Source organism: Nerophis lumbriciformis, linkage group LG03 (genome assembly GCF_033978685.3).
Source record: "Nerophis lumbriciformis linkage group LG03, RoL_Nlum_v2.1, whole genome shotgun sequence".
NCBI classification, from domain to species: Eukaryota; Metazoa; Chordata; class Actinopteri; order Syngnathiformes; family Syngnathidae; genus Nerophis; species Nerophis lumbriciformis.
In genome coordinates, this window is record NC_084550.2 from 11567112 (window position 1) to 11595000 (window position 27889).

The following is a 27889-nucleotide window of genomic DNA, read 5'->3' on the forward strand; positions in this document are numbered from 1 at the left end:
AATGTTAATTTGAAATGCATAGTTATAGACTACAACAATGTATCCCACTGGAGATGTTCTGTGTTTCTGTTTCTCACACGCTCCACTCAATAGGCCAGAGCAGTGTTTTTCAACCACAGATTCTCTAATTTCACCTATTTGGGTTAAAAATATTTTTTTCAAACCGGTGATTATAGTCTGCAAATGATGTGTTGTTGTTGAGTGTCGGGGCTGTCGAGAGCTCGGCAGAGTAACCGTGTAATACTCTTCCTGTTCTGCCTCAGTTATTAAGATTACTTTATTTAGTGTGTGTTTATTTCCGAGTCATTTCAGTCGGTTCTGTTAAGTGAGCTGTACCTTTAAGAAACCCGCAGATTTCAGACAGGTGCGCACAACTCCGCTTCACTCCTCGTGTTTCTCAGCTAATCAACTATCACATCTTATGCTGTTCGTGGCATCGTTGGTATGTACCCATATTTAATGTTTATAGTACACAATGAGTCATATTTAGCTGTGAAATGTGTGAGTTTTATGATGTTAGACCAGGGGTGCTCACACTTTTTCTGCAGGCGAGCTACTTTTCAATTGATCAAGTCGTGGGGATCTACCTCATTCATATATATAATTTATATTTACTTATTTATGAAATATATGTTTTTGTTAACAAGTTAAAGGTGTTTAATGTTAATGAAAGCATGTTTAACACATATGGTTAATATTGTTAAAAAATTAAAGGTGTTTAATGATAATACAAGCATGTTTAATACATATAGTTAATATTGTTAACAACTTAAAGGTGTTTAAAGATAATACAAGCATGTTTAACACATATAGTTAATATTGTTAACAAGTTAAATGTGTTTAAAGATAATACAAGCATGTTTAACACATATAGTTAATATTGTTAATAAGTTAAAGGTGTTTAAAGATAATGCAAGCATGTTTAACACATATACCGGTAGTTAATATTGTTAAAAAATTAAAGGTGTTTAATGATAATACAAGAATGTTTAATACATATAGTTAATATTGTTAACAAGTTAAAGGTGTTTAAAGATAACACAAGCATGTTTAACACATATAGTTAATATTGTTAATAAGTTAAAGGTGTTTAAAGATAATACAAGCATGTTTAACACATATAGTTAATATTGTTAATAAGTTAAAGGTGTTTAAAGATAATACAAGCATGTTTAACACATATAGATTCCTTTCTTTCATGAAGACAAGAATATAAGTTGGTGTATTACCTGATTCTGATGACTTGCATTGATTGGAATCAGACAGTGGTGCTGATAATGTCCGCATTTTCGAATGGAGGAGAAAAAAAGCCCTCCTTTCTGTCCAATACCACATGAAAGTGGTTGGTTTTTGGCATCTTATTTGTCCAGCTTCCGTACTCCTTTGTATGCACTTTACAAGAAATACATTGTCGGCAAACTCCGTAGCTTGCTAGCTTGTGCACGCCAGTTTTCTGAGACTCTTATTTTGTTAGCGCAACTGTGCAACTGTGCAGTCGGTCTTTGGAGTTTTGACGACAGGTACGGCGCCAGAGTCTGTTGAAATAAAGTGTTTCTCGCCTTCCAGTCGGTAATTTTAATGAGCTGGCAGCAGCCAGCGTCATCTCAGAAGACCCTCGGGTGCCGTGAATGTCAATCAAGTGACGAAAGTGACGTCATAGTGAAGATTTATGATCGCTCATTTTTAGGACTATTTTTTTAATGCCTGGCTGGTGATCGACTGACACACCCTCCGAGATCGACCGGTAGCTCGCGATCGACGTAATGAGCACCCCTGTGTTAGACGATCTCTGATTGCATTACCCGTTCATGTCGGCTAACTTTCATTTGTTGTCATCTGCCGCCATCTAGTGGACGTTTGTTGTACTGTTACTTAAGACAATTTAAACAGTAGAAACTGTCACTGGTATTAGTAATTATAACAGCACATACAGTGGTGTGTGACAAAGTTAAACTTAGATTTAATTCAAATAGAATACTTGATAATCTGTGGTCTGTGATATGACATTATTAAGTTCATTTAATTCATGCATTTACATTTACAATGTTTGTGTCCTACAGTTTCACCCTTTCAATTATCAATAAACCTGGCCTCCATCAGTCAACCTGGTGTTCAGAGTTTTAATTGTCATGACTTGGTCCTGGGTGTTTGCTTTTCCGGAATGCAACAGAAAGTTGGCTCGGGCGAGACGGGAATGTAAATACATGATTTATTTAATATATCAAAATAAAGTACAAACGAAAAGCGCGCACAGTGGCGGAGAACAAACTATGAAACCAAAAGACTATAGCATTAATAAACAAAACTTACTTGGCATGGACTAAAAGGAGCAGCATGAACGATGAACATGAAATCAAGTGTCAGAAATGTGCAGAGCATAATTGTGGGATGTCACCAGACAGACAAACTGAAAACAATAAACTTAAATACTACAGACATGATTAACGAAAACAGGTGCGTGACTCAAAACGTGAAACAGGTGTGTGACGTGACAGGTGAAAACTAATGGGTTGCTATGGTGACAAACAAGAGTGCACAATGAGTCCAAACGTGGAACAGGTGAAACTAATGGGTAATCATGGAAACAAGACAAGGGAGTGAAAAGCCAGAAACTAAAGAGTCCAATAACTAAAAAAAACATGACTAAAACAAAACATGATTACACAGACATGACATTAATGAGCGGAAGGTGTTGAACTTACTGCCTTCATGTACAAGTGTGCTTAAGGAAGGAAGGATACTTCCATATCAGTAGGTGGCAGCCGGTAGCTAATTGCTTTGTAGATGTCGGAAACAGCGGGAGGCAGCGTGCAGGTAAAAAGGTGTCTAATGCTTGAACCATAAATAAACAAAAGGTGAGTGCCCCTAAGAAAAGGCATTGAAGCTTAGGGAAGGCTATGCAGAACGAAACTAAAACTGAACTGGCTACAAAGTAAACAAAAACAGAATGCTGGACGACAGCAAAGACTTCCTGTGGAGCAAACACGGCGTCCACAATGTACATCCGAACATGACGTGACAATCAACGATGTCCCCACAAAGGAGGATAAAAACAACTGAAATAATCTTGATTGCTAAAACAAAGTAGATGCGGGAAATATCGCTCAAAGGAAAATACAGGAAAATACCAAAACAAGAGAAAAAGCCACCAAAATAGGAGCGCAAGACAATAACTAAAACACTCCACACAGGAAAACAGCAAAAAAACTCAAAATAAGTCACGGCGTGATGTGACAGGTGGTGACAGTACACCTACTTTGAGACAAGAGCTATATTGATGCATGCTTGGTTATGCTTTAAAGTCATATCCAACGACTTTTTGCTGTCAACTGAGTTTAATTTGTTTAATGATTTCTGCTGGTGGTGTGCCTCTGCATTTTTTCAACGCAAAAAGTGTGCCTCGGCTCAAAAAAGGTTGAAAAACACTGGGCCAGAGGATAAAGCAAAATGTGAATAGTTGCTCCACCTAATGGAGAGTTGGTGAATTACAGTGGCTTAGTGAAAAAAAAAACATTAGTCAAAAATTGTTTGTATGCCAGGAGTGCTCTGCTGTTTTTAGTAATTCGGCTTCATATATGTCAAACCTTCCTTGCATCTTGTAAAATGACTTGTTTACACACAGCTTAGGCTGCCCAAGCATTAAAATCAGCATACTGTATATCTTAGTTTAACAGGGGATTTAGTCACCACCTCCACAGTGCATGAAGCGCCCAGTGAGCGTATTTCACCACCCCTCCAACTGCTCTCAGACTCTACATAACACGCTGCCGTACGACGTGGCTCCAACAATGCGTGTCATAAAAGTGTTGCCTTTGTTGGAGCGCTGAACAAATGGTCCATTAACATGGCTGACGCTGTCCAGCAGCTTCACTTCGCCACACAACAGATGGGCTATCACTTAGCACTCTCATAGTCTGTGGCTGTCTCTCTCACACACACACACACACACACACACACACACACACACACACACACACACACACACACACACACACACACACACACACACACACACACACACACACACACACACTTGTATTTGTTACCTTCTTGAGACCTGAGAAAAATGCCTACCTCTGTAGGACCACCCTTTCTAGATATATAAAGATTTGTATTTACAACATTAATAATATATACAAACTATGTAAATATTTTTTAAAAATGCGTTAGAATTTCACAAGAAGGTCACAATTTCACAAGAAAGAATTTTGCCAGGATTGTAATAAAAGTCGTAATTTTACTCAACGCAAGTAAAAATGTTACAAGAAAAACTGAACATGTGTGCAATATTATGATGAAAGTTGGAATTGTACTCAATAACAGTCGCACTTTTACAAGAAAAGCTTAAAATTCTGGCAATTTTATAAAAAGAGTCATAATTTTACTCGACAAAAGTCACAATTTTATAAGAAAACTTAAAAATGTTGGCAATATTATAATAATAATCAGGATTTTACTTGGCAAAATGATGACAAAAGTCATAATTTTACTCAAAAAAATGTCACTATTTTACAGCAACAACAAAAAAATTGCCAACATTGAAATAAAAGTCGGAATTTTATATGACAAATGTCACCATTTTGCATTAAAAGGTAATAATTTTACATGAAAAAGTTATAATTTTACGAGAACATATTGCAATATTACAGAAACAGAAAGTATATGAGAAATTGTTCCTAGTTTTATAAGAAATAAGTCGACACATTGTCGGAAAAAGACTTATTTCAGTAAAAAAAAAAAAATCATTTTTTTTGTTTGTAATTGTTTTTTAATCTTCCTTATTTACTTCAAGTTATCACAGCATGTCTATATATATATATACATTTTTATTTATTTATTTATTTAATTTTGGTCAAAGGGGGCACATTTCAATTTCTTACACACACTTGTTATTACATATGTTGTTCCAGAGGGGGAGCACTTCAAATTTTTACACACACTTGTTATTTCATATGTTGACCAGTCAATTTGAAAAATCCCTCCTGTTTGGGACCACCCTCATTTTGATAGACCACCCTTTCTAGATATAAAAAGATGTGTATTTAAAACATGATGTAAATATAAAAAAACTTGTTGTGAAAAATGCGTTAGAATTTCACAAGGTCACAATTTCACAAGAAAGAATTTTGCCAGGATTATAATAAAAGTCGTAATTTTATTCAACGCAAGTAAAAATGTTACAAGAAAAACTGAACATGTGTGCAATATTATGATGAAAGTTGGAATTGTACTCAATAACAGTCGCAATTTTACAAGAAAAGCTTAAAATTCTGGCAATCTTATGAAAAGAGTCGGAATTTTACCCGACAAAAGTCACAATTTTATAAGAAAACTGTAAAATGTTGGTAATATTAGGAGCTTAATGTTGTATTTTCAACATTAAGAATGTATACAAACTATGTAAATATAAAAAAAACTTGTTGTGAAAAATGCGTTAGAATTTCACAAGAAGGTCACAATTTCACAAGAAATAATTTTGCCAGGATTATAATAAAAGTCGTAATTTTACTCAACGCAAGTAAAAATGTTACAAGAAAAACTGAACATGTGTGCAATATTATGATGAAAGTAGGAATTGTACTCAATAACAGTCACAATTTTAAAAGAAAAGCTTAAAATTCTGGCAATTTTATAAAGAGTCATAATTTTACTCGACAAAAGTCACAATTTTATAAGAAAACTTAAAAATGTTGGCAATATTATAATAATAATCAGGATTTTACTTGGCAAAATGATGACAAAAGTCATAATTTTACTCAAAAAAATGTCACTATTTTACAGCAACAACAAAGAAATTGCCAACATTGAAAAAAAAAGTCAGAATTTTATATGACAAATGTCACCATTTTGCATTAAAAGGTAATAATTTTACATGAAAAAGTTATAATTTTACGAGAACATATTGCAATATTACAGAAACAGAAAGTATATGAGAAATTGTTCCTAGTTTTATAAGAAATAAGTCGACACATTGTCGGAAAAAGACTTATTTCAGTAAAAAAAAATTTTTTTATTTTTTTTTGTAATTGTTTTTTAATCTTCCTTAATTACTTCAAGTTATCACAGTATGTCTATATAATATATAGGTGATATATATATATATATATATATATCTATATACATATTTATTTATTTATTTAATCAATTTTGGTCAAAGGGGGCGCATTTCAATTTCTTACACACACTTGTTATTACATATGTTGTTCCAGAGGGGGAGCACTTCAATTTTTTCACACTTGTTATTTCATATGTTGACCAGTCAATTTGAAAAATCCCTCCTTTTTGAGACCACCCTCATTTTGATAGATGTCACCACCAGGGGGTGCAAATGAGACATTCTCTATTAGATGCAATGGTTTTCCGTATTGGGACCATGATTTATGTTCCTAACTTGTTCACCGGTCCTCATATGGAAGGTACTTTTCTTTGTTGATGTCTCAAGAAGGGTAGAAATACAAGAACACACACACACACATACACTCTTGTATTTGTTGCCTTCTTGAGACCTGAGAAAAATGACTACCTCTTTAGGACCACCCTTTCTAGATATAAAAAGATGTGTATTTACAACATTAATAATATATACAAACTATGTAAATATAAAAAAACTTGTTGTGAAAAATGCGTTAGAATTTCACAAGAAGGTCACAATTTCACAAGAAAGAATTTTGCCAGGATTATAATAAAAGTCGTAATTTTACTCAACGCAAGTAAAAATGTTACAAGAAAAACTGAACATGTGTGCAATATTATGATGAAAGTTGGAATTGTACTCAAAAACAGTCGCAATTTTGCAAGAAAAGCTTAAAATTCTGGCAATCTTATGAAAAGAGTCCGAATTTTACCCGACAAAAGTCACAATTTCATAAGAAAACTGTAAAATGTTGGTAATATTAGGAGCTTAATGTTGTATTTACAACATTAAGAATTTATACAAACTATGTAAATATAAAAAAACTTGTTGTGAAAAATGCGTTAGAATTTCACAAGAAGGTCACAATTTCACAAGAAATAATTTTGCCAGGATTATAATAAAAGTCGTAATTTTACTCAACGCAAGTAAAAATGTTACAAGAAAAACTGAACATGTGTGCAATATTATGATGAAAGTAGGAATTGTACTCAATAACAGTCACAATTTTAAAAGAAAAGCTTAAAATTCTGGCAATTTTATAAAAAGAGTCATAATTTTACTCGACAAAAGTCACAATTTTATAAGAAAACTTAAAAATGTTGGCAATATTATAATAATAATCAGGATTTTACTTGGCAAAATGATGACAAAAGTCATAATTTTACTCAAAAAAATGTCACTATTTTACAGCAACAACAAAAAAATTGCCAACATTGAAATAAAAGTCAGAATTTTATATGACAAATGTCACCATTTTGCATTAAAAGGTAATAATTTTACATGAAAAAGTTATAATTTTACGAGAACATATTGCAATATTACAGAAACAGAAAGTATATGAGAAATTGTTCCTAGTTTTATAAGAAATAAGTCGACACATTGTCGGAAAAAGACTTATTTCAGTAAAAAAAAAATTAGTTTTTTTTTTCTTTGTAATTGTTTTTTAATCTTCCTTAATTACTTCAAGTTATCACAGTATGTCTATATAATATATAGGTGATATATATATATATATATATATATATCTATATACATATTTATTTATTTATTTAATCAATTTTGGTCAAAGGGGGCGCATTTCAATTTCTTACACACACTTGTTATTACATATGTTGTTCCAGAGGGGGAGCACTTCAATTTTTTCACACTTGTTATTTCATATGTTGACCAGTCAATTTGAAAAATCCCTCCTTTTTGAGACCACCCTCATTTTGATAGATGTCACCACCATGGGGTACAAATGAGACATTCTCTATTAGATGCAATGGTTTTCCGTATTGGGACCATGATTTATGTTCCTAACTTGTTCACCGGTCCTCATATGGAAGGTACTTTTCTTTGTTGATGTCTCAAGAAGGGTAGAAATACAAGAACACACACACACACACACTCTTGTATTTGTTGCCTTCTTGAGACCTGAGAAAAATGACTACCTCTTTAGGACCACCCTTTCTAGATATAAAAAGATGTGTATTTACAACATTAATAATATATACAAACTATGTAAATATAAAAAAACTTGTTGTGAAAAATGCGTTAGAATTTCATAAGAAGGTCACAATTTCACAAGAAAGAATTTTGCCAGGATTATAATAAAAGTCGTAATTTTACTCAACGCAAGTAAAAATGTTACAAGAAAAACTGAACATGTGTGCAATATTATGATGAAAGTTGGAATTGTACTCAAAAACAGTCGCAATTTTGCAAGAAAAGCTTAAAATTCTGGCAATCTTATGAAAAGAGTCGGAATTTTACCCGACAAAAGTCACAATTTTATAAGAAAACTGTAAAATGTTGGTAATATTAGGAGCTTAATGTTGTATTTACAACATTAAGAATTTATACAAACTATGTAAATATAAAAAAACTTGTGAAAAATGCGTTAGAATTTCACAATAAGGTCACAATTTCACAAGAAGGGATTTTGCCAGGATTATAATAAAAGTCGTAATTTTACTCAACGCAAGTAAAAATGTTACAAGAAAAACTGAACATGTGTGCAATATTATGATGAAAGTTGGAATTGTACTCAATAACAGTCGCAATTTTACAAGAAAGGCTTAAAATTCTGGCAATCTTATGAAAAGAGTCCGAATTTTACCCGACAAAAGTCACAATTTCATAAGAAAACTGTAAAATGTTGGTAATATTATGAGCTTAATGTTGTATTTACAACATTAAGAATTTATACAAACTATGTAAATATAAAAAAACTTGTTGTGAAAAATGCGTTAGAATTTCACAAGAAGGTCACAATTTCACAAGAAATAATTTTGCCAGGATTATAATAAAAGTCGTAATTTTACTCAACGCAAGTAAAAATGTTACAAGAAAAACTGAACATGTGTGCAATATTATGATGAAAGTAGGAATTGTACTCAATAACAGTCACAATTTTAAAAGAAAAGCTTAAAATTCTGGCAATTTTATAAAAAGAGTCATAATTGTACTCGACAAAAGTCACAATTTTATAAGAAAACTTAAAAATGTTGGCAATATTATAATAATAATCAGGATTTTACTTGGCAAAATGATGACAAAAGTCATAATTTTACTCAAAAAAATGTCACTATTTTACAGCAACAACAAAAAAATTGCCAACATTGAAATAAAAGTCAGAATTTTATATGACAAATGTCACCATTTTGCATTAAAAGGTAATAATTTTACATGAAAAAGTTATAATTTTACGAGAACATATTGCAATATTACAGAAACAGAAAGTATATGAGAAATTGTTCCTAGTTTTATAAGAAATAAGTCGACACATTGTCGGAAAAATACTTATTTCAGTAAAAAAAAAAAAGTTTTTTTTTTGTTTGTAATTGTTTTTTAATCTTCCTTAATTACTTCAAGTTATCACATTATGTCTATATATATACATATTTATTTATTTATTCATTTATTTAATTAATTTTGGTCAAAGGGGGCGCATTTCAATTTCTTACACACACTTGTTATTACATATGTTGTTCCAGAGGGGGAGCACTTAAATTTTTTCACACTTGTTGTTTCATATGTTGACCAGTCAATTTGAAAAATCCCTCCTTTTTGAGACCACCCTCATTTTGATAGATGTCACCACCAGGGGGTGCAAATGAGACATTCTCTATTAGATGCAATGGTTTTCCGTATTGGGACAATGATTTATGTCCTAACTTGTTCACCGGTCCTCATATGGAAGGTACTTTTCTTTGTTGATGTCTCAAGAAGGGTAGAAATACAAGAACACACACACACACACACACACACACACACACACACACACTCTTGTATTTGTTACCTTCTTGATACCTGAGAAAAATGCCTACCTCTTTAGGACCACCCTTTCTAGATATAAAAAGATGTGTATTTACAACATTAATAATATGTACAAACTATGTAAATATAAAACACCTTGTTGTGAAAAATGCGTTGGAATTTCACAAGACGGTCACAATTTCACAAGAAAGAATTTTGGCAGGATTATAATAAAGGTCGTAATTTTACTCAAACGCAAGTCAAAATTTCACAAGAAAAACTGAACATGTGTGCAATATTATGATGAAAGTTGGAATTGTACTCAATAACAGTCGCAATTTTACAAGAAAAGCTTAAAATTCTGGCAATCTTATGAAAAGAGTCGGAATTTTACCCGACAAAAGTCACAATTTTATAAGAAAACTGTAAAATGTTGGTAATATTTATAATAATAATCAGAATTTTACTTGGCAAAATGATGATAAAAGTCATAATTTTATTCAAAAATGTCACTGTTTTACAAGAACAACCAAAACAAAAACAAATGTCACCATTTTGCAATAAAAAGTAATAATTTTACATGAAAAAGTTATCATTTAGAATTAGAATGAGTTAAAATTAGAACAATTTCCCTTGTGGATCATTAAAGTTTGTCTAAGTCTAAGTCTAATTTTACGAGAACATATTGCAATATTACAGAAGCAGAAAGAATATGACAAATTGTTCCCAGTTTTATAAGAAAAAAGTCGACACATTGTGAGAAAATGACTGCTTTTAGTCAATTTTGTTTTGTTTTTGTTTTTTGTTTGTAATTGGTTTTTAATCTTCATTATTTACTTCAAGTTATTACAGTATGTCTCTATATACACATGTAATTATTTATTTTTTATTAATTTTGGTCAAAGGGGGTGCATTTACATTTCTTACACACACTTGTTATTACATATGTTGTTCCAGAGGGGGAGCACTTCAAATTTTTACACACACTTGTTGTTTCATATGTTGACCAGTCAATTTGAGAAATCCCTCCTTTTTGGGACCACCATTATTTTGATAGATTTCACCACCAGGGGTGCAAATGAGACATTCTCTATTAGATGCAATGCTTTTCCATATTGGGACCATGATTTATGTCCTAACTTGTTCACACCTCCTCATATGGAAGGTACTTTTCCTTGTTGATGTGTCAAGAAGGGTAGAAATACAAGAACACACACACACACACACACACACACACACACACACACACACACACACACACACACACACACACACACACACACACACACACACACACACACATTCTTGTATTTATTACCTTCTTGAGGCCTGAGAAAAATGCCTACCTCTTTAGGACCACCCTTTCTAGATATATAAAGATTTGTATTTACAACATTAAGAATATATACAAACTATGTAAATACAAACAAAACTTGTTGTGAAAAATGCGCTGGAATTTCACAAGAAGGTCACAATTTCACAAGAAATTTTTTTGGCAGGATTATGATAAAAGTCGTGATTTTACTCAAACGCAAGTCAAAATTTAACAAGAAAAACTGAACATTTGTGCAATATTATGATGAAAGTTGGAATTGTACTCAAGAACAGTCCCAATTTTACAAGAAAAGCTTTTATTATTTTTTATTAATGTTTTTAATGATGATATCAATGAGGGTTTTTTAATCACTGCTATTTTGAAATTGTTACTAATATTAATGCTGTTGTCGATAATGTTCATTTTTGTTTCACTACATTTGGATTTGTGTGTCCTCAATTGCTCTGTTTATTGTTGTTCTTAATGTTGCTGAGACGAGTTTGGTTTTGGATTTGGATTGCATTGTTATGGTGTTGTTGTGTATTGTTTTGTTGATTGATTAAATAAATTCATGATTAAAAAAAAAGAAAAAAAAAAAAAAAAAGAAGAAAAGCTTAAAATTCAGGCAATTTTATGAAAAGAGTCGTAATTTTACTCAATAAAAGTCACAATTTTATAAGAAAACTGTAAAATCTTGGTAATATAATAATAATCGGGATTTCACTTGGCAAAATGATGACAAAAGTCATATTTTTACTCAAAAAAAGTCACTATTTTACAAGAACAACAAAAAAATTGGCAATATAGTGTTACAAGTCAGAATTGTATATGACAAATGTCACAATTTTGCATTAATAAAATAATAATTTTACATAAAATAATAATAATTTTACATAAAATAGTAATAATTTTACATAAAATAGTAATAATTTTACATAAAATAGTAATAATTTTACGAGCAAATATTGCAATATTACAGAAACAGAAAGAATATGAGAAATTGTTCCCAATTTTATAAGAAAAAAGTCGACACATTGTGAGGAAAAGACTGCTTTTAGTCAATGCATTTTTTAGATTGTTTTGTTTGTAATTGGTTTTTAATCTTCATTATTTACTTCAATTGTACTCAATAACAGTCACAATTTTACAAGAAAAGCTTAAAGTTCGGGCAATTTTATGAAAAGAGTCGTAATTTTACTCCACAAAAGTCACAATTTTATAAGAAAACTGTAAAATGTTGGTAATATTATAATAATAATCAGGATTTTACTTGGCAAAATTATAAAACAAAGTCATAATTTTACTAAAAAAAAGTCACTCTTTTACAACAACAAAAAAATTGTCAACATTGTGATAAAAGTCAGAATTTTATATGACAAATATCACAATTTTGAATTAAAAATTATTAATTTTGCATTAAAAATTATTAATTTTACATAAAATAGTAATACTTTTACGAGAAAACATTGCAATATTACAGAAACAGAAAGAATATGAGAATTAGTTCCCAATTGTATAAGATTTTTTTGTTTGTAATTGGTTTTTAATCTTCATTATTTACTTCAAGTTATGACAGTATGTCTCTATATACACATTTATTTATTTATTGTATTAATTTTGGTCAAAGGCGGCGCATTTCAATTTCCTACACACACACTTGTTATTACATATGTCGTTCCAGAGGGGGAACACTTCAAATTTTTACACACACTTGTTGTTTCATATGTTGACCAGTCAATTTGAAAAATCCCTCCTTTTTGGGACCACCCTCATTTTGATAGATTTCACAAATGAGACATTCTCTATTAGATGCAATGATTTTCCGTATTAGGGCCATTATTTATGTCCTAACTTGTTCACCGGTCCTCATATAGAAGACACTTTTCCTTGTTGATGTCTCAAGAAGGGTAGAAATACAAGAACACACACACACACCACACACACACACGCACACACACACGGATAAAGGCCAAGATATCCATTTATATGGACGCCCAGTGACACACACGCCTCATTCTTTACGTTATCAAGCGCGTACAGTTGCGTCTACGAGCCTGTGACTGATCTCTGTGAGACGCTGCCAAGCTCGCTTTCACACGGACCACGGAGTGTTAAAAGTTGCTTCCACGAGTTGTCTCGGAGGACATATGTAGTCGTGTCTTCTGGTGCCAAGCTCCCGGGAACACATTTGTTGGCTCAAACCACGCCGCCGCCGAAAGACTCCTTGACTTTCTTATTATTAGTTGTGGATTGTTCTGGTGTGTATAAAGTGGGACGGATGCCAGATAGTGTGGCTGTGCGTTAGTATGTTGAGTGGCTTTTAGCTCATAGGTTAGCACAGCCTGAATATCGGTTTGATCCAAGCGTGTGCAGGATGACCAGCAATTAAGACCACGCTGTAATTACAGAGAACCCTCCAAAATTGGTATCACATTCTGGAGTCAAACCATTAATTTTATAATGAAATCTCCAAAATTGAGTCAAGCACAAGATTTATATAACTCTCAATCTTAATGATTCATTCATGAGTGTTTTTATTTGGCTTTTAGCATGTATATTGGTGATGGGGAAAAAGATTAAAGATGACTATATAGTAAAAGAAAATACATATTTTTGGTTATTGTACAACCGTTCAATTATTTCCAGATGCTTTTATAAAGAGGTGGTATATTTTTTAACTGCATCAGAAAAGTTTGTTATTTGCTAACCTTATTTATGCGCTTGTTTGCACCACCTAAGTCATGCATTGGGGTTGACCGGTACTCATTTTTACATTCCAGTTAACATGTTACTTAAAACATTGCCTCTATAGTTAATAAAAGTGTCCAGTTTGACCCTGGAGCAGATTAATTCAAATGAATAGGCGTGACAATTACTGTCTTTGAAGGAGAAGAAGAGAAAAAAAAAACAGGAAAAGTAATGGAAGTAAGCAGGAAGTAAAGTGTTGAAAAAATGTGTTGAATTGCACTTTCTGTGTTGGGGCTGCCCCTTTGTGGTAGCTTTGTAGAACTGCAAAATAGAGCGCTATAATTTTTAAAATTATATATATATATATATATATATATATATATATATATATATATATATATATATATATATATATATATATATATACATACACATACATATGTATACATATATGGATGCATGTGTGTATATATATATATATATATATATATAATTTTAAAAATGTATTATATGTATATATTTTTTTATATTGTTTATTAATTTATACTTATTTAAAAAAAATGGAATTGCATACATTCATAAATATACAAATCGTTATTTATTTATTTTAAATAATAAATTCTATATTAATTATGAATGAATAACATTTAAAAATAGAGCGCTAGATTAAATTGTTATAATTTTTTTATATTTTTGTATAATACTATTCTATTTTTTATTAATTTATACTATTTATAAAAACATTTGAAATTGTATACATTAATAAATAATATAGCTAATAATATATATATATATATAAAATAATATATATATATATATATTAAATAAAACGCTATAATTTTTTAAATTATATATAGGTATGTATGTATATATGTATGTATATATATACTGTATATACAATATATAAATATATATATATATATAATTTAAACATTTTATTATATGTATATATTTTTTTATATTCTTTTTTTTTATTAATGTATACTTATTTAAAACAATAGAAGTGCATACATTCATAAATATACAAATCGTTATTTATTTATTAAACATTCTATATTAATTATGAATGAATAACATTTAAAAATAGAGCGCTCGATTAAATTGTTATAATTTTTTTATATTATACTATTCTATTTTGTATTAATTTATACTATTTATAAAAACATTATGTATATATATATATATATATATATATATACATACACATACATACATATATATATATATATATACATATATATATATACATACATACATATACATATATATATATATATATACACATACACATATACATATACATATACATACATACATACATGCATACACACGCACACACACACACACACATATATATATATATATATATATATATATATATATATATATATGTATGTATGTATGTATGTATGTATTATTAGAAATATTTAATTAAAATATCCTATCTCTCAGGATAAGGCCAGGTACAATTTTAAAAGAATGGGTGGCTGATGAGCATGCATATTACCTTTAAATTATGTTGCAGGCTTTTTTTTCCTTCTAAATGTTATATTTATATATAAAATAAAAACATGATTTGTGGGGTGAAAATTCCATAGAAGAAGTAGCAACACATGAAAAAGAAGAAAAGAAGAAATAGAAACAAGGAGTATATGCAGTAACTTTATTGGCTAAAATATATAATACCTTTTTTTTTTTCAAATTGAGAATTCCCATCTGTTGTCAAAACACAACACCACTTCAATCAGTGACGGCAAGGCTAAATCATGTTAAAGTAAACACACGCCAAAAGACAAATCAGGAGAAATATTTTACACAGCGAGAAGGGCCTTTAAACGTATAATAGAACATTTACAGAGCTTATCATTGCACCTAAACAACCCAACATTGTTACTTTCAATAACCTTTAGGCCACACAAAGTGTCCTAAGGCACTCTTTTGAACTGCAACATCCAAGCACATGCGTTTATATACACATCCTTTACATCTACTTTTTTCAAACACCGGCATTTGGGGACATTGTTGAAGAGATGATTATACTACAAGGACAAAAGACTTGGGATAGGCCTCTTCATCAACTAATTCATCAGCCAGGGGTTGGACTTGTTGTCCCTCAATCTTAGTCCGTCACATTTTTGTGTGGACAAGTCATTGAAGCCATTTTTCTTTTTCCGGTGCACAAAACAAATAAAGGTGTCGTCGGCGACCTCTGACCTCACAAGTGGACGCCATGTCCCACAAGTGAGAAAGTTACCAGACAAATGGAAGATGTTACAGATGCAACTTCCTGTCGGGCCTGGTGTCCCGATACTTTTGTCCCTATAGTGTATGAGTCATAAACAGAAAATACCGTATTTTTCGGAGTATAAGTCGCACCGGAGTATAAGTCGCACCTGCCGAAAATGCATAATAAAGAAGGGAAAAAACATATATAAGTCGATCTGGAGCCCGGCCAAACTATGAAAAAAACTGCGACTTATAGTCCGAAAAATACGGTACTGTAAATACTCTAATTACCCTTAGTTTCACACCAAGTCAAAAAAAAGCATTGGATTTACCAGCTGTGGCTGTAGGCAACCTGATTTTTTTTTTATTTTATTTTATTTTTTAAATCAACGCCAGAGAGAAATCAGCATTCCAGCAGCTTTAAAATATCGGTTTGTGCAAGCCAGCTTTTTCTAATGCGTGTTACACTTGCATACCTGCCAACTTTTGAAATCAGAAAAACCTACTAGCCAGGGTCCAAAATGATTATTAGCATTCAGGTTAAAATGTTGCTAAAACCATCAATTTTCTATCAGTCACAGTGACTTTTCAAAACAAAAATATTATAGCAAAAATCATATGGGTTGATTGACATGTTTATTCTGTAAGCTAACTTCAATAGTTTGAAATTATTTTGTTTTGAACATGTTATCGTTATCACAAATAAAAAGATATACTGTACACAGAAATTATTTTTGATTTGATTTATTGTTTATGTAATAAAAGATTTACTTAAAATGTTATGTTTTGTGAGTTTTTTTATGCTACGAACTGTACTTACCGGCGATGTAAACCGAAGGAGACATTTCCGTAATGAAAGCTGCAACACCCTTTTTAGATCCCATCATCACTGCAGCATTATCGGCAGCAAAGCAAACCAAATTATGCCAAGGAATTTCGTTTGAGTCTATTTCTTCCGCGAGTATTTTGTAAATGTTTTCGCCTGTGGAAGCCGTATTGCATTCCCCTCAAAGACAGAAGTACAGAATACTTTTCCAATGTCGTCATCGAAATATCGAACACAAATGGGGTACAGTTTTACATCGTCATAATCGGTGCTGCCGTCAGTCGACATGCTAAATGGTTCCGTCTTCATGACATCGGCGATACTTTTTGAGGATTCTGTTCCAAGACACTGAATAATGTTTGATGTTTTGGTTCGACCACGTCCATATTTTTTGGCGATTTTCGAGTGGGGAAACATTTTCCGAAATAACTGTCCCATGTGATCAGCCAGTGCGATTGGAAGTCCATGCTCAATTATTGCCTCCGTAAATAAAACTTCGGCATTCATCACATCCAAAGAATCTGTTTGGGCGACGGAAAACGTTGAAAGTTTTCCACTTGTATCGCTAGCAACGGCATTAGACTTGTGTTTTTTTGTCCCAACGTGGTCTTTTACATCGCTAATTCCTCCGTGTCCGATCGAAAAATCTTGTCTGCACAAGGTGCAATTCGCGTAGTTTTCACCCTTTTTGGAACGGATAATTATTCCCGGATAGGCTTTTGAATATTCTTCACGGAATGACTGCAGTTTTCTTTTCGGTTTAAGACTCGTTTGCGATTTTTCTCCGGCTGATTCCATGATCGTTCGCTCGTTTGGAAACAATGGCAACTGGTGCCTCGTGCTTGGCAGCGGTGCTATAAATAGCCTCGCGCATGGCATTCGGAATGGCTCGATAGGAAGTTACGGGAAGCAGTGTCGATTGTCATTGTTGTTACGCGATTTCGTGAATAAAACTTTTTAAAACATTTTTTTTTTAATTAATGAAAAACCGTATTTTTTATCACTGCAACCGTAACCCGGAATAGGTTGATGAAAACCGTACTAATTACGGGAAAACCGGAGTAGTTGGCAGGTATGCACTTGTCGTTGTTTACATTGAACATTGAACTCATCAGTACTACACTGCAAAAACTGAAATCGAAGTAAGATTAAATATCTCAAATAAGGGTGATATTTGCTTATTTTCTGTCTGATAAGATAATTCTTCTCACTAAGCAGATTTTATGTTAGAGTGTTTTACTTGTTTTAAGGGTTTTGGTCCTAAATGATCTCAGTAAGATATTACAGCTTGTAGCTGAGATTTGATGAGCTATATTGAGTAAAACATGCTTGAAACTAGAATATCAACTGTTGCAAAGCTGTGTCATCAACACTCACAAGTATAAAATTACTTTTTTAAAGTAATCATTTCTTACTTCAAGCAAGATAATGGCACTAGCATTTACTTAATTTAAGAATATTTTTCAACATATTGAGCAAAAAGGTCTCTTTTTTTTTTCTACCAAGAAAAGTGCACTTCTTATTAGTAAGAATATACTTATTTTAAGGTATTTTTGCATTCATTGAGTTTAGCTAATTTTACTTGTTTTGGAAAGTCTTAACAAGCCGAATTTTCTTGTTCTATTGGCAGATAATTTTGCTTAGTTCAAATAAAATACCCCTAATTTTTTGATATTTTTTTTCTTGTTTTTGAACACTGACTTTTTGCAGTGTAATAATGCTATCGCCACATTGGTTCTGTCTGTGTTGTGCAATACACTTGGTGATAAAAGAGCTATGTTTTCCTTTCCACTGTCTCAAACCATCCACTATGAAAGTTAAAAAAAAAAAAAAAAAAAGTGTTGAATTTGTAATGAGTTTTCTGAGTTATCCATCCATCCATCCATGGATGGAGTTTTCTGAGTTATCGTCCAGTAAATAAACACCACGGCAAAAAATTGGAGCATTTGTAGTAACACTCTATCAGTTGATGCTGTTTGAGAGCATATTTGTGGTGTTGAAAACATCTATTTTATCAGTACATTACAGCGGATTCATGTTGTTTAGTGAGAATTTAACAGGATGATATAACATGAAACTGAGGCTCTGAATGCATCCAGCTCTGTGAAAAAAAGAGGAGGAAAAAGCCCCCGTGCACATCCACATAACAATTGATTCCATTTGTCCCTTCTATAACTTCCCCTTGTCCCACCGAGCCCACACCAGTCCTCTGCAGCAGTCAAACAGATATACGGCACATAGTCACACGTACATGTACACATACATATACAACCAGGTCTACTGGACATTGAGGGTGCGAGCGGACACGCCGTGGTGCCAGTCTCTCAGCTCGGTGTACTTTGGGCCGATCACCAACCGCGTGGTGGTCTTGTTCACTCTGCCGTCACACCAGAAACAAAGTGTTTAGGGATAATGCGGACGCCACCGCTGGCACAAAAAAAACACCGCACAGCACCGGGGGATGCAGTGAAGACGTGGTTAGGACATACTTGCCAACCTTGAGACCTCCGATTTCGGGAGGTGGGGGGCGGGGGGTGGGCGTGGTCGGGGTGGGACGGGGGTGTGGTCGGGGGCGTGGCTAAAAGGGGAGGGGTATATTTACAGCTAGAATTCACCAAGTCAAGTATTTCATATATATATATATATATATATATATATATATAAGAAATACTTGACGTTCAGTGAATTCTAGATATATATAAATATATATTTATTTTATTATATATATATATATATATATATATATATATATATATAAAATAAATACTTGAATTTCAGTGTTCATTTATTTACACATATACACACACATAACACTCATCTACTCATTGTTGAGTTAAGGGTTGAATTGTCCATCCTTGTTCTATTCTCTATCACTATTTTTCAAACCATGCTGAACACCCTCTCTGATGCATTACAAAAGTGCTTTCATCAAATGCACTAGATGGCAGTATTGTCCTGTTTAAGAGTGTCACAACATTGCTGTTTACGGCAGACAAACTGCTTTACGGTATACAAAAAAGTGACTGCTGTTGTTGTGTGTTGTTGCCGCGCTGGGAGGACGTTAATGAAACTGCCTAACAATAAACCCACATAAGAAACCAAGAACTCACCCTCCATCATTCTACAGTTATAACGTCATTGGGCAGGTACGCTTTTTTATATTGTGGAGGACCTGAGTCCGCCTGAATTTCGGGAGATTTTCGGGAGAAAATTTGTCCCGGGAGGTTTTCGGGAGAGGCGCTGAATTTCGGGAGTCTCCCGGAAAATCCAGGAGGGTTGGCAAGTATGGGTTAGGAACACGCTAACAACGGCATGCGCTGACTCAGTGGCAGCCGAACACATGCAGAACTGCAGACCGCCATGATTGCCAACAACACCACAGGTTAGGCAACATGCACCAGCAAACACAACAAATGACCACCACACACTCTGATTGGCCGCTAATGTGATGGGAACATGTTAACACTGCCTCAACACTGCTCCCTGTGGACCACTACAAAAACACACTGCAAAAACTGAAATCTAAATAAGATTAAATATCTCAAATAAAGTTGATATTTGCTTATTTTCTGTCTAATAAGATAATTATTCTCACTTAGCAGATCTTTTACTTGTTTTAAAGGTTTTGGTCCTAGAAAAGCGCTATACAAGTACAACCCATTTACCATTTAAATGATCTCAGTAAGATATTACAGCTTGTTGCTGAGATTTGATGACCTATATTGAGTAAAACATGCTTGAAACTAGAATATCAACTGTTGCAAAGCTGTGTCATCAACACTCACAAGTATTAGACTACTTTTTTTAAGTAATAATTTCTTATTTCAAGCATGAAAAATAAAAATCATGATTTTGACACAATTGTGTCTCATAATTAAAACAGATGACAGCCAAATGGACTTTGCTGTTTTATTTTCAAAGAAACAATAGAAAATACGTACTCATATAGTAGTACAGTTGGCACAGTACAGTAAACTGACTGTTAATATTTAAACATTTGACATTTCAAACAATTTTGAACAGAAATAGTTGCACATTCAGATAAATTCCTCAAAATTACAATAAAAAATGTTTTGGCCGGGGGCCGGGCTGTATATATGCGCACTAATTGACTGAAAGAGCACGCACTTGGCGCGATGATGTCATGTTATCAATGGAAAAATGCATCTTTAGACCATATGATTTGCCTGAGCAGCTAGGAGACCCCGAGAGTAACAAGCGGTTGCCTTGTTGCCTTTCCATTAATAACAATAAATTAGTTTTTGCCGAGCGCATATCATTATGTCAAGATAATGGCATTAGCATTTACTTAATTTAAGAATATTTTTCAACATATTGAGCAAAAAGATCTCTTTTTTTTCTACCAAGAAAAGTGCACTTGTTATTAGTGAGAATATACTTATTTTAAGGTATTTTACTTGTTTTGGAAAGTCTTGACAAGCCAAATGTTCTTGTTCCATTGGCAGATAATTTTGCTTAGTTAAAATAAAATACCCCTCATTTTTCAATTTTTTTTTCTTGTTTTTGAACACTGACTTTTTGCAGTGCACCTGTGCGATGCTGTTTGTGCAGGATTAGCGCGTGTTAACACCAAAGGTTGCCAAACGTCCCATACGTAGAAACTGTACCTATGTGCATATTATGCCGAAAATGGACCCATGTTGCTTAAAAGTACAGTGAAAATCAAAAATAGCTTGTAAAGTATCAATTGAATGACGGAACTTTTTACATTAAATTGTATTCCCAGCCCTTTCCTGCTCTGTCACCAATTAGAGAATAATAACAGATTTCACCAACTCTTCCATTAGTAGCGCGGGTTCAATCCCCGGCCTGGGTTGCATTAGGAAGAATATCCAGTAGAGATGTCCGATAATGGCTTTTTTGCCGATATCCGATATTCCGATATTGTCCAACTCTTAATTACCGATTCCGATATAAACCGATACCGATATATACAGTCATGGAATTAACACATTATCATGCCTAATTTTGTTGTGATGCCCCGCTGGATGCATTAAACAATGTAACAAGGTTTTCCAAAATAAATCAACTCAAGTTATGGAAAAAAATGCCAACATGGCACTGCCATATTTATTATTGAAGTCACAAAGTGCATTATTTTTTTTTAACAAAACTCAAATTTATCGATACAATCGATTTATATCGCCCAGGCCGAGTCGGTTAATAACATAACTCAATATGTTATAGCCACATTTTAATGAAACTTTTAGGAAATAGCATAATGAGCAACTGATTAGATTCGGGGGGCAATCCGGATTATTTCTACTATGTTACCTTACGTTTACGTTAGGAGCCTCAACTTCTGTGTTTGCATGCTAACGGACCCTTCTCCACCCACAGAGACAAAGACAGTGAATGACTGACAAGAGGCTTTACTGCGTTTCTTTCAATACGATATATATAACTCAAAAAGTTATGGGCATATTTTGACTATACTTTCAGGAAATGTCAGATGTGATAATGAGATAAGGAACAAGTGATTACATTTTGGGGCCAATCACAGACTAATTACAGACTTGTTTAATATTTAGAGGTAAGGCCTGTTGTAGGGCTCTGCTATCCAAGTGCTAGTTTATTTCATTCTGTTAATGTTGTCATTTTGCACTAAAAATGTAAAAAAATATTGAACAATGTGTTTCCCATGTATTTACATTACTCCAAAAGCACATTTGAATTCGATTAAATTGAGGTTTGAGTCAAAAAGTATACAAAATGGTTAGGACCATCAGGTCGGTCCTGCCAACAAGGCAGTCCGTATTTACTTTCTAAAGTTAAAAAAAGTTAAAGTACCAATGATTGTCACACACACACTAGGTGTGGCGAAATTATTCTCTGCATTTGACCCATCACCCTTGATCACCCCCTGGGAGGTGAGGGGAGCAGTGGGCAGCAGCGGTGCCGCGCCCGGGAATCATTTTTGGTGATTTAACCCCCAATTCCAACCCTTGATACTGAGTGCCAAGCAGGGAGGTAATTGGTCCCATTTTTATAGTCTTTGGTATGACTCGGCCGGGATTTGAACTCACAACCTACCGATCTCAGGGCGGACACTCTAACCACTAGGCCACTGAGTAGGTAGTTGGCGTAGTTATGTATCATACTGCCCCTTATTATGTCATTTACATTTAAAGACTGACTGATTAGGATTTTGACTTAAATGTCTCTACTGTCTAGACAGGAAGAGGATGTCATCAATCAGCTTAATAAAGACCAGAAGGCGTCACAGACCACGACACATGCACTTACTTTGTCTTCTTGGCTGCGTCTGCTTCTTCCGTTTCTGGAACTGCACAACGACAAAAAAGACAACTTGATGAAATACTCCTGTAGATACTACTATTCGACTACGTCAGCCCGATTCATTTGTCCCATACACAAAATGTGCCATTCGACCATAAGTAGACGTGCAACGCACACACACACACACACACACACACACACACACACACACACACACACACACACACACACACACACACACACACACACACACACACACACAACAATCATTGTTGCTAAGATTTAAATTTGAAATCCTAGCTATTATATACGGTAGTTTTATTTTTATTTTGGAACATGCTATTAATTTCAAATTGCCTTTTGAAAGGGGAAAAAAAGACTACTAACTAACTAATAATTAGCATGTATATTTCAAGCTGGGTTGGTACTAAAAACTAATTTAAGATGGAAAAAAATATAAATATATATTTACTGCAGTTTTTGGGACAAGTTCACATTTTTATCTTTCTGACCTTGAGTGCTTTTTTTAATCTAACAAAATCTAACACTGCACAAAAAATATGTATAGCAATCTTACTGCAAATTATTGATAGGACACACTAATAAAAAAAAAAAAGCTATATACTTTGGTTTGTAAACATTCCGGACTTTAAATTTAGAATGTGTTGGCCAAAATATACATGTTGGCATGCTTTTAATGTACACTTTTATCATGGGGACAGTTTGACCCTGGAACAGACTACAATAATTCCACTTCTATAGTTTTACAGGCGACAGACGGCTGGACCAGCGCTAAAAGGGCCGCAACTTGGTCACCGGAGGGCCACCCTCCCTCCTGTTGCAAGTGGTTTCTGTGTTGTAACTGGGGTTGTACGGTATACCGGTATTAAAAAAGTACCGGTCCACCAACCCCCTCCCCAACATATGTTTAATGTACCGTAAGATTTTTTGTTAAAATAAAGCCAATAATGCAATTTTTTGTGGTCCCCTTTATTTAAAAAAGTACCGAAAAGTATCGAAATAATTTTTGTACCGGTACAAAAATATTGGTATTGGGGCAACACTAGTTGTGACATGTGTGTATGGTGCTTATAATGCCATCAGGTTTTTTCCTGGCCCCAGACTGAGTCCGCCTCCCGCATACGAGCCCAGTATGGAATCATTTTTTTGTTGTACTTTTCCACCCCCAACTGTGTCTACCTTTTTCTGGGCAAACCCTCACACTGCAAAAAACTGAAATCTAAGTAAGATTAAATACCTCAAATAAGGGTGATATTTGCTTATTTTCTGTCTGATAAGATAATTCTTCTCACTAAGCAGATTTTATGTTAGAGTGTTTTACTTGTTTTAAGTGTTTTGGTCCTAAATTATATCAGTAAGATATTACAGCTTGTTGCTGAGATTTGATGACCTATATTGAGTAAAACATGCTTGAAACTAGAATATCAACTGTTGCAAAGCTGTGTCATCAACACTCACAAGTATAAAACTTTTTTTCAAAGTAAGAATTTCTTATTTCCAGGGTGAAACAAAAAAATCATGACTTTGACACAATTGTGTCTCATAATTAAAACTTTGCTGTTTTATTTTCAATGAAACAATAGAACAAACATACTCATATAGTAGTACAGTTGGCACAGTACAGTAAACTGACAGTTAATATTTAAACATTTAACATGTGATGTTTCAAACGATTTTGAACAGAAATAGTTCATGCACATTCAGATAAATTCTTCAAAATTACAATAAAAAAAAATTTGGTCGGGGGCCGGGCTGTAAATACATATACAAACCCTGTTTCCATATGAGTTGGGAAATTGTGTTGGATGTAAATATAAACGCAATATAATGATTTGCAAATCCTTTTCAACCCATATTCAATTGAATGCACTACAACGACAAGATATTTGATGTTCAAACTCATAAACTTTATCTTTTTTTTGCAAATAATAATTAACTTAGAATTTCATGGCTGCAACACGTGACAAAGTAGTTGGGAAAGGGCATGTTCACCACTGTGTTACATGGCCTTTCCTTTTGACAACACTCAGTAAACGTTTGGGAACTGAGGAGACACATTTTTTAAGCTTCTCAGGTGGAATTATTTCCCATTCTTGCTTGATGTACAGCTTAAGTTGTTCAACAGTCCTGGGGTCTCCGTTGTGCTATTTTAGGCTTTATATTGCACCACACATTTACAATGGGAGACAGGTCTGGACTACAGGCAGGCCAGTCTCGTACTCGCACTCTTTTACTATGAAGCCACGTTGAGGTAACACGTGGCTTGGCATTGTCTTGCTGAAATAAGCAGGGGCGTCCATGGTAACGTTGCTTGGATGGCAGCATATGTTGCTCCAAAACCTGTATGTACCTTTCAGCATTAATGGCGCCTTCACAGATGTGTAAGTTACCCATGTCTTGGGCACTAATACACCCCCATACCAGCACAGATGCTGGCTTTTCAACTTTGCGCCTATAACAATATGGATGGTTCTTTTCCTCTTTGGTCCGGAGGACACGACGTCCACAGTTTCCAAAAATAATTTGAAATGTGGACTCGTCAGACCACAGAACACTTTTCCACTTTGTATCAGTCCATCTTAGATGAGCTCAAGCCCAGTGAAGCCGACGCTGTTTCTGGGTGTTGTTGATAAACGGTTTTCGCCTTGCATAGGAGAGTTTTAACTTGCACTTACAGATGTAGCGACCAACTGTAGTTACTGACAGTGGGTTTCTGAAGTGTTCCTGAGCCCATGTGGTGATATCCTTTACACACTGATGTCGCTTGTTGATGCAGTACAGCCTGAGGGATCGAAGGTCACGGGCTTAGCTGCTTACGTGCAGTGATTTCTCCAGATTCTCTGAACCCTTTGATGATATTACGGACCGTAGAGAATATGGGTTGAAAATGATTTGCAAATCATTGTATTCCGTTTATATTTACATCTAACACAATTTCCCAACTCATATGGAAACGGGGTTTGTATATATGTATATTCCTTGCGCACTAATTGACTGAAAGAGCACCACTTGGTGCGATGATGTCATGTTATCGATGGGAAAATGCAAGAAATGCAATGCCGAGAGCATTTCATTATGTCAAGATAATGGCACTAGCATTTACTTAATTTAAGAATATTTTTCAACACATTGAGAAAAAAGGTGTCATATTTGTTTTTTCTATCAAGAAAAGTGCACTTGTTATTAGTGAGAATATACTTATTTTAAGGTATTTTGGGGTTCATTGAGGTTAGCTCATTTTACTTGTTTTGGAAAGTCTTGACAAGCCAACTTTTCTTGTTCTATTGGCAGATAATTTTGCTTAGTTCAAGTAAAATACCCCTCATTTTTGTATTTTTTTGTTCTTGTTTCTGAACACTGACTTTTTGCAGTGCATCGTTCCTGTTCTGTCACTTTGTACAACGCATGTCTGCTCTTGAACGGGTTTGTGCTGAAAATGAAATTGTGTTGCACTTGTGCAATAACAATACAAATCCTTCATTCCTTCTTAAGGTAGTATTCTATGTTGACCGATTTCATATTTGGCCACAGAATGTGCATTAACCAGTTACAAGTGACAACGGCATCAGTGTTAAGTTACATACCGCGCTCAGTGCCTGTGATCTGAGCTAGAATCCTAAAGGATCTGGATTGGGTGGTGCCAGTGCGTGGACGCCAGTCCTCTGTATCCTCCATGATGCGCTTCCTGCTGGCATCGGCATGAGTGGGCACGTGGTAGAAGTGGATGTCTGTGTCCACAACGTGTTTTCTGGGAGGCCTGGAGGAGAAGGGCTCAGTATCAGTAAAGGTTCTTCTAAATGAACAAGACACTCTTAAAGGGGAACATTATCACCAGACCTATGTAAGCGTCAATATATACCTTGATGTTGCAGAAAAAAGACCATATATTTTTTTAACCGATTTCCGAACTCTAAATGGGTGAATTTTGGCGAATTAAATGCCTTTCTATTATTCGCTCTCGGAGCGATGACGTCACACCGTAAAGCAATCCGCCATTTTCTCAAACACCGAGTCAAATCAGCTCTGTTATTTTCCGTTTTTTCGACTGTTTTCCGTACCTTGGAGACATCATGCCTCGTCGGTGTGTTGTCGGAGGGTGTAACAACACGAACAGGGACGGATTCAAGTTGCACCAGTGGCCCAAAGATGCGAAAGTGGCAAGAAATCGGACGTTTGTTCCGCACACTTTACCGACGAAAGCTATGCTACGACAGAGATGGCAAGAATGTGTGGATATCCTGCGACACTCAAAGCAGATGCATTTCCAACGATAAAGTCAAAGAAATCTGCCGCCAGACCCCCATTGAATCTGCCGGAGTGTGTGAGCTATTCAGGGACAAAGGACCTCGGTAGCATGGCAAGCAATGGCGGCAGTTTGTTCCCGCAGACGAGCGAGCTAAACCCCCTGGATGTCTTGGCTCACACCGTCCCTTATGCCACCGAAGATGATCAAGAGAAGAATATCGACCCTAACTTCCCTGGCCTGCTGACATCAACTCCAAAACTGGTCAGATCAGCTTTCAGGAAAAGAGCGCGGATGAGGGTATGTCTACAGAATATATTGATTGATGAAAATTGGGCTGTCTGCACTCTCAAAGTGCATGTTGTTGCCAAATGTATTTCATATGCTGTAAACCTAGTTCATAGTTGTTAGTTTCCTTTAATGCCAAACAAACAC

General features: G+C 34.2%; 1 protein-coding gene across 6 annotated transcripts in view; it reads right to left on the reverse strand.

Moving 5' to 3' along the window:
* The window catches only part of pdlim5a (PDZ and LIM domain 5a), a 147479-nt gene that overhangs the window by 37087 nt on the left and 82503 nt on the right, over positions 1-27889 (reverse strand). For all 6 annotated transcript variants that reach the window (XM_061933540.2, XM_061933553.2, XM_061933547.2 and 3 more), the window contains 2 exons: positions 26796-26968; positions 23197-23236 (listed from right to left, as the gene is read on the reverse strand). In XM_061933540.2, the coding sequence (XP_061789524.1) occupies positions 23197-23236; positions 26796-26968 (213 nt within the window). The remainder of the gene's footprint in view (positions 1-23196; positions 23237-26795; positions 26969-27889) is intronic.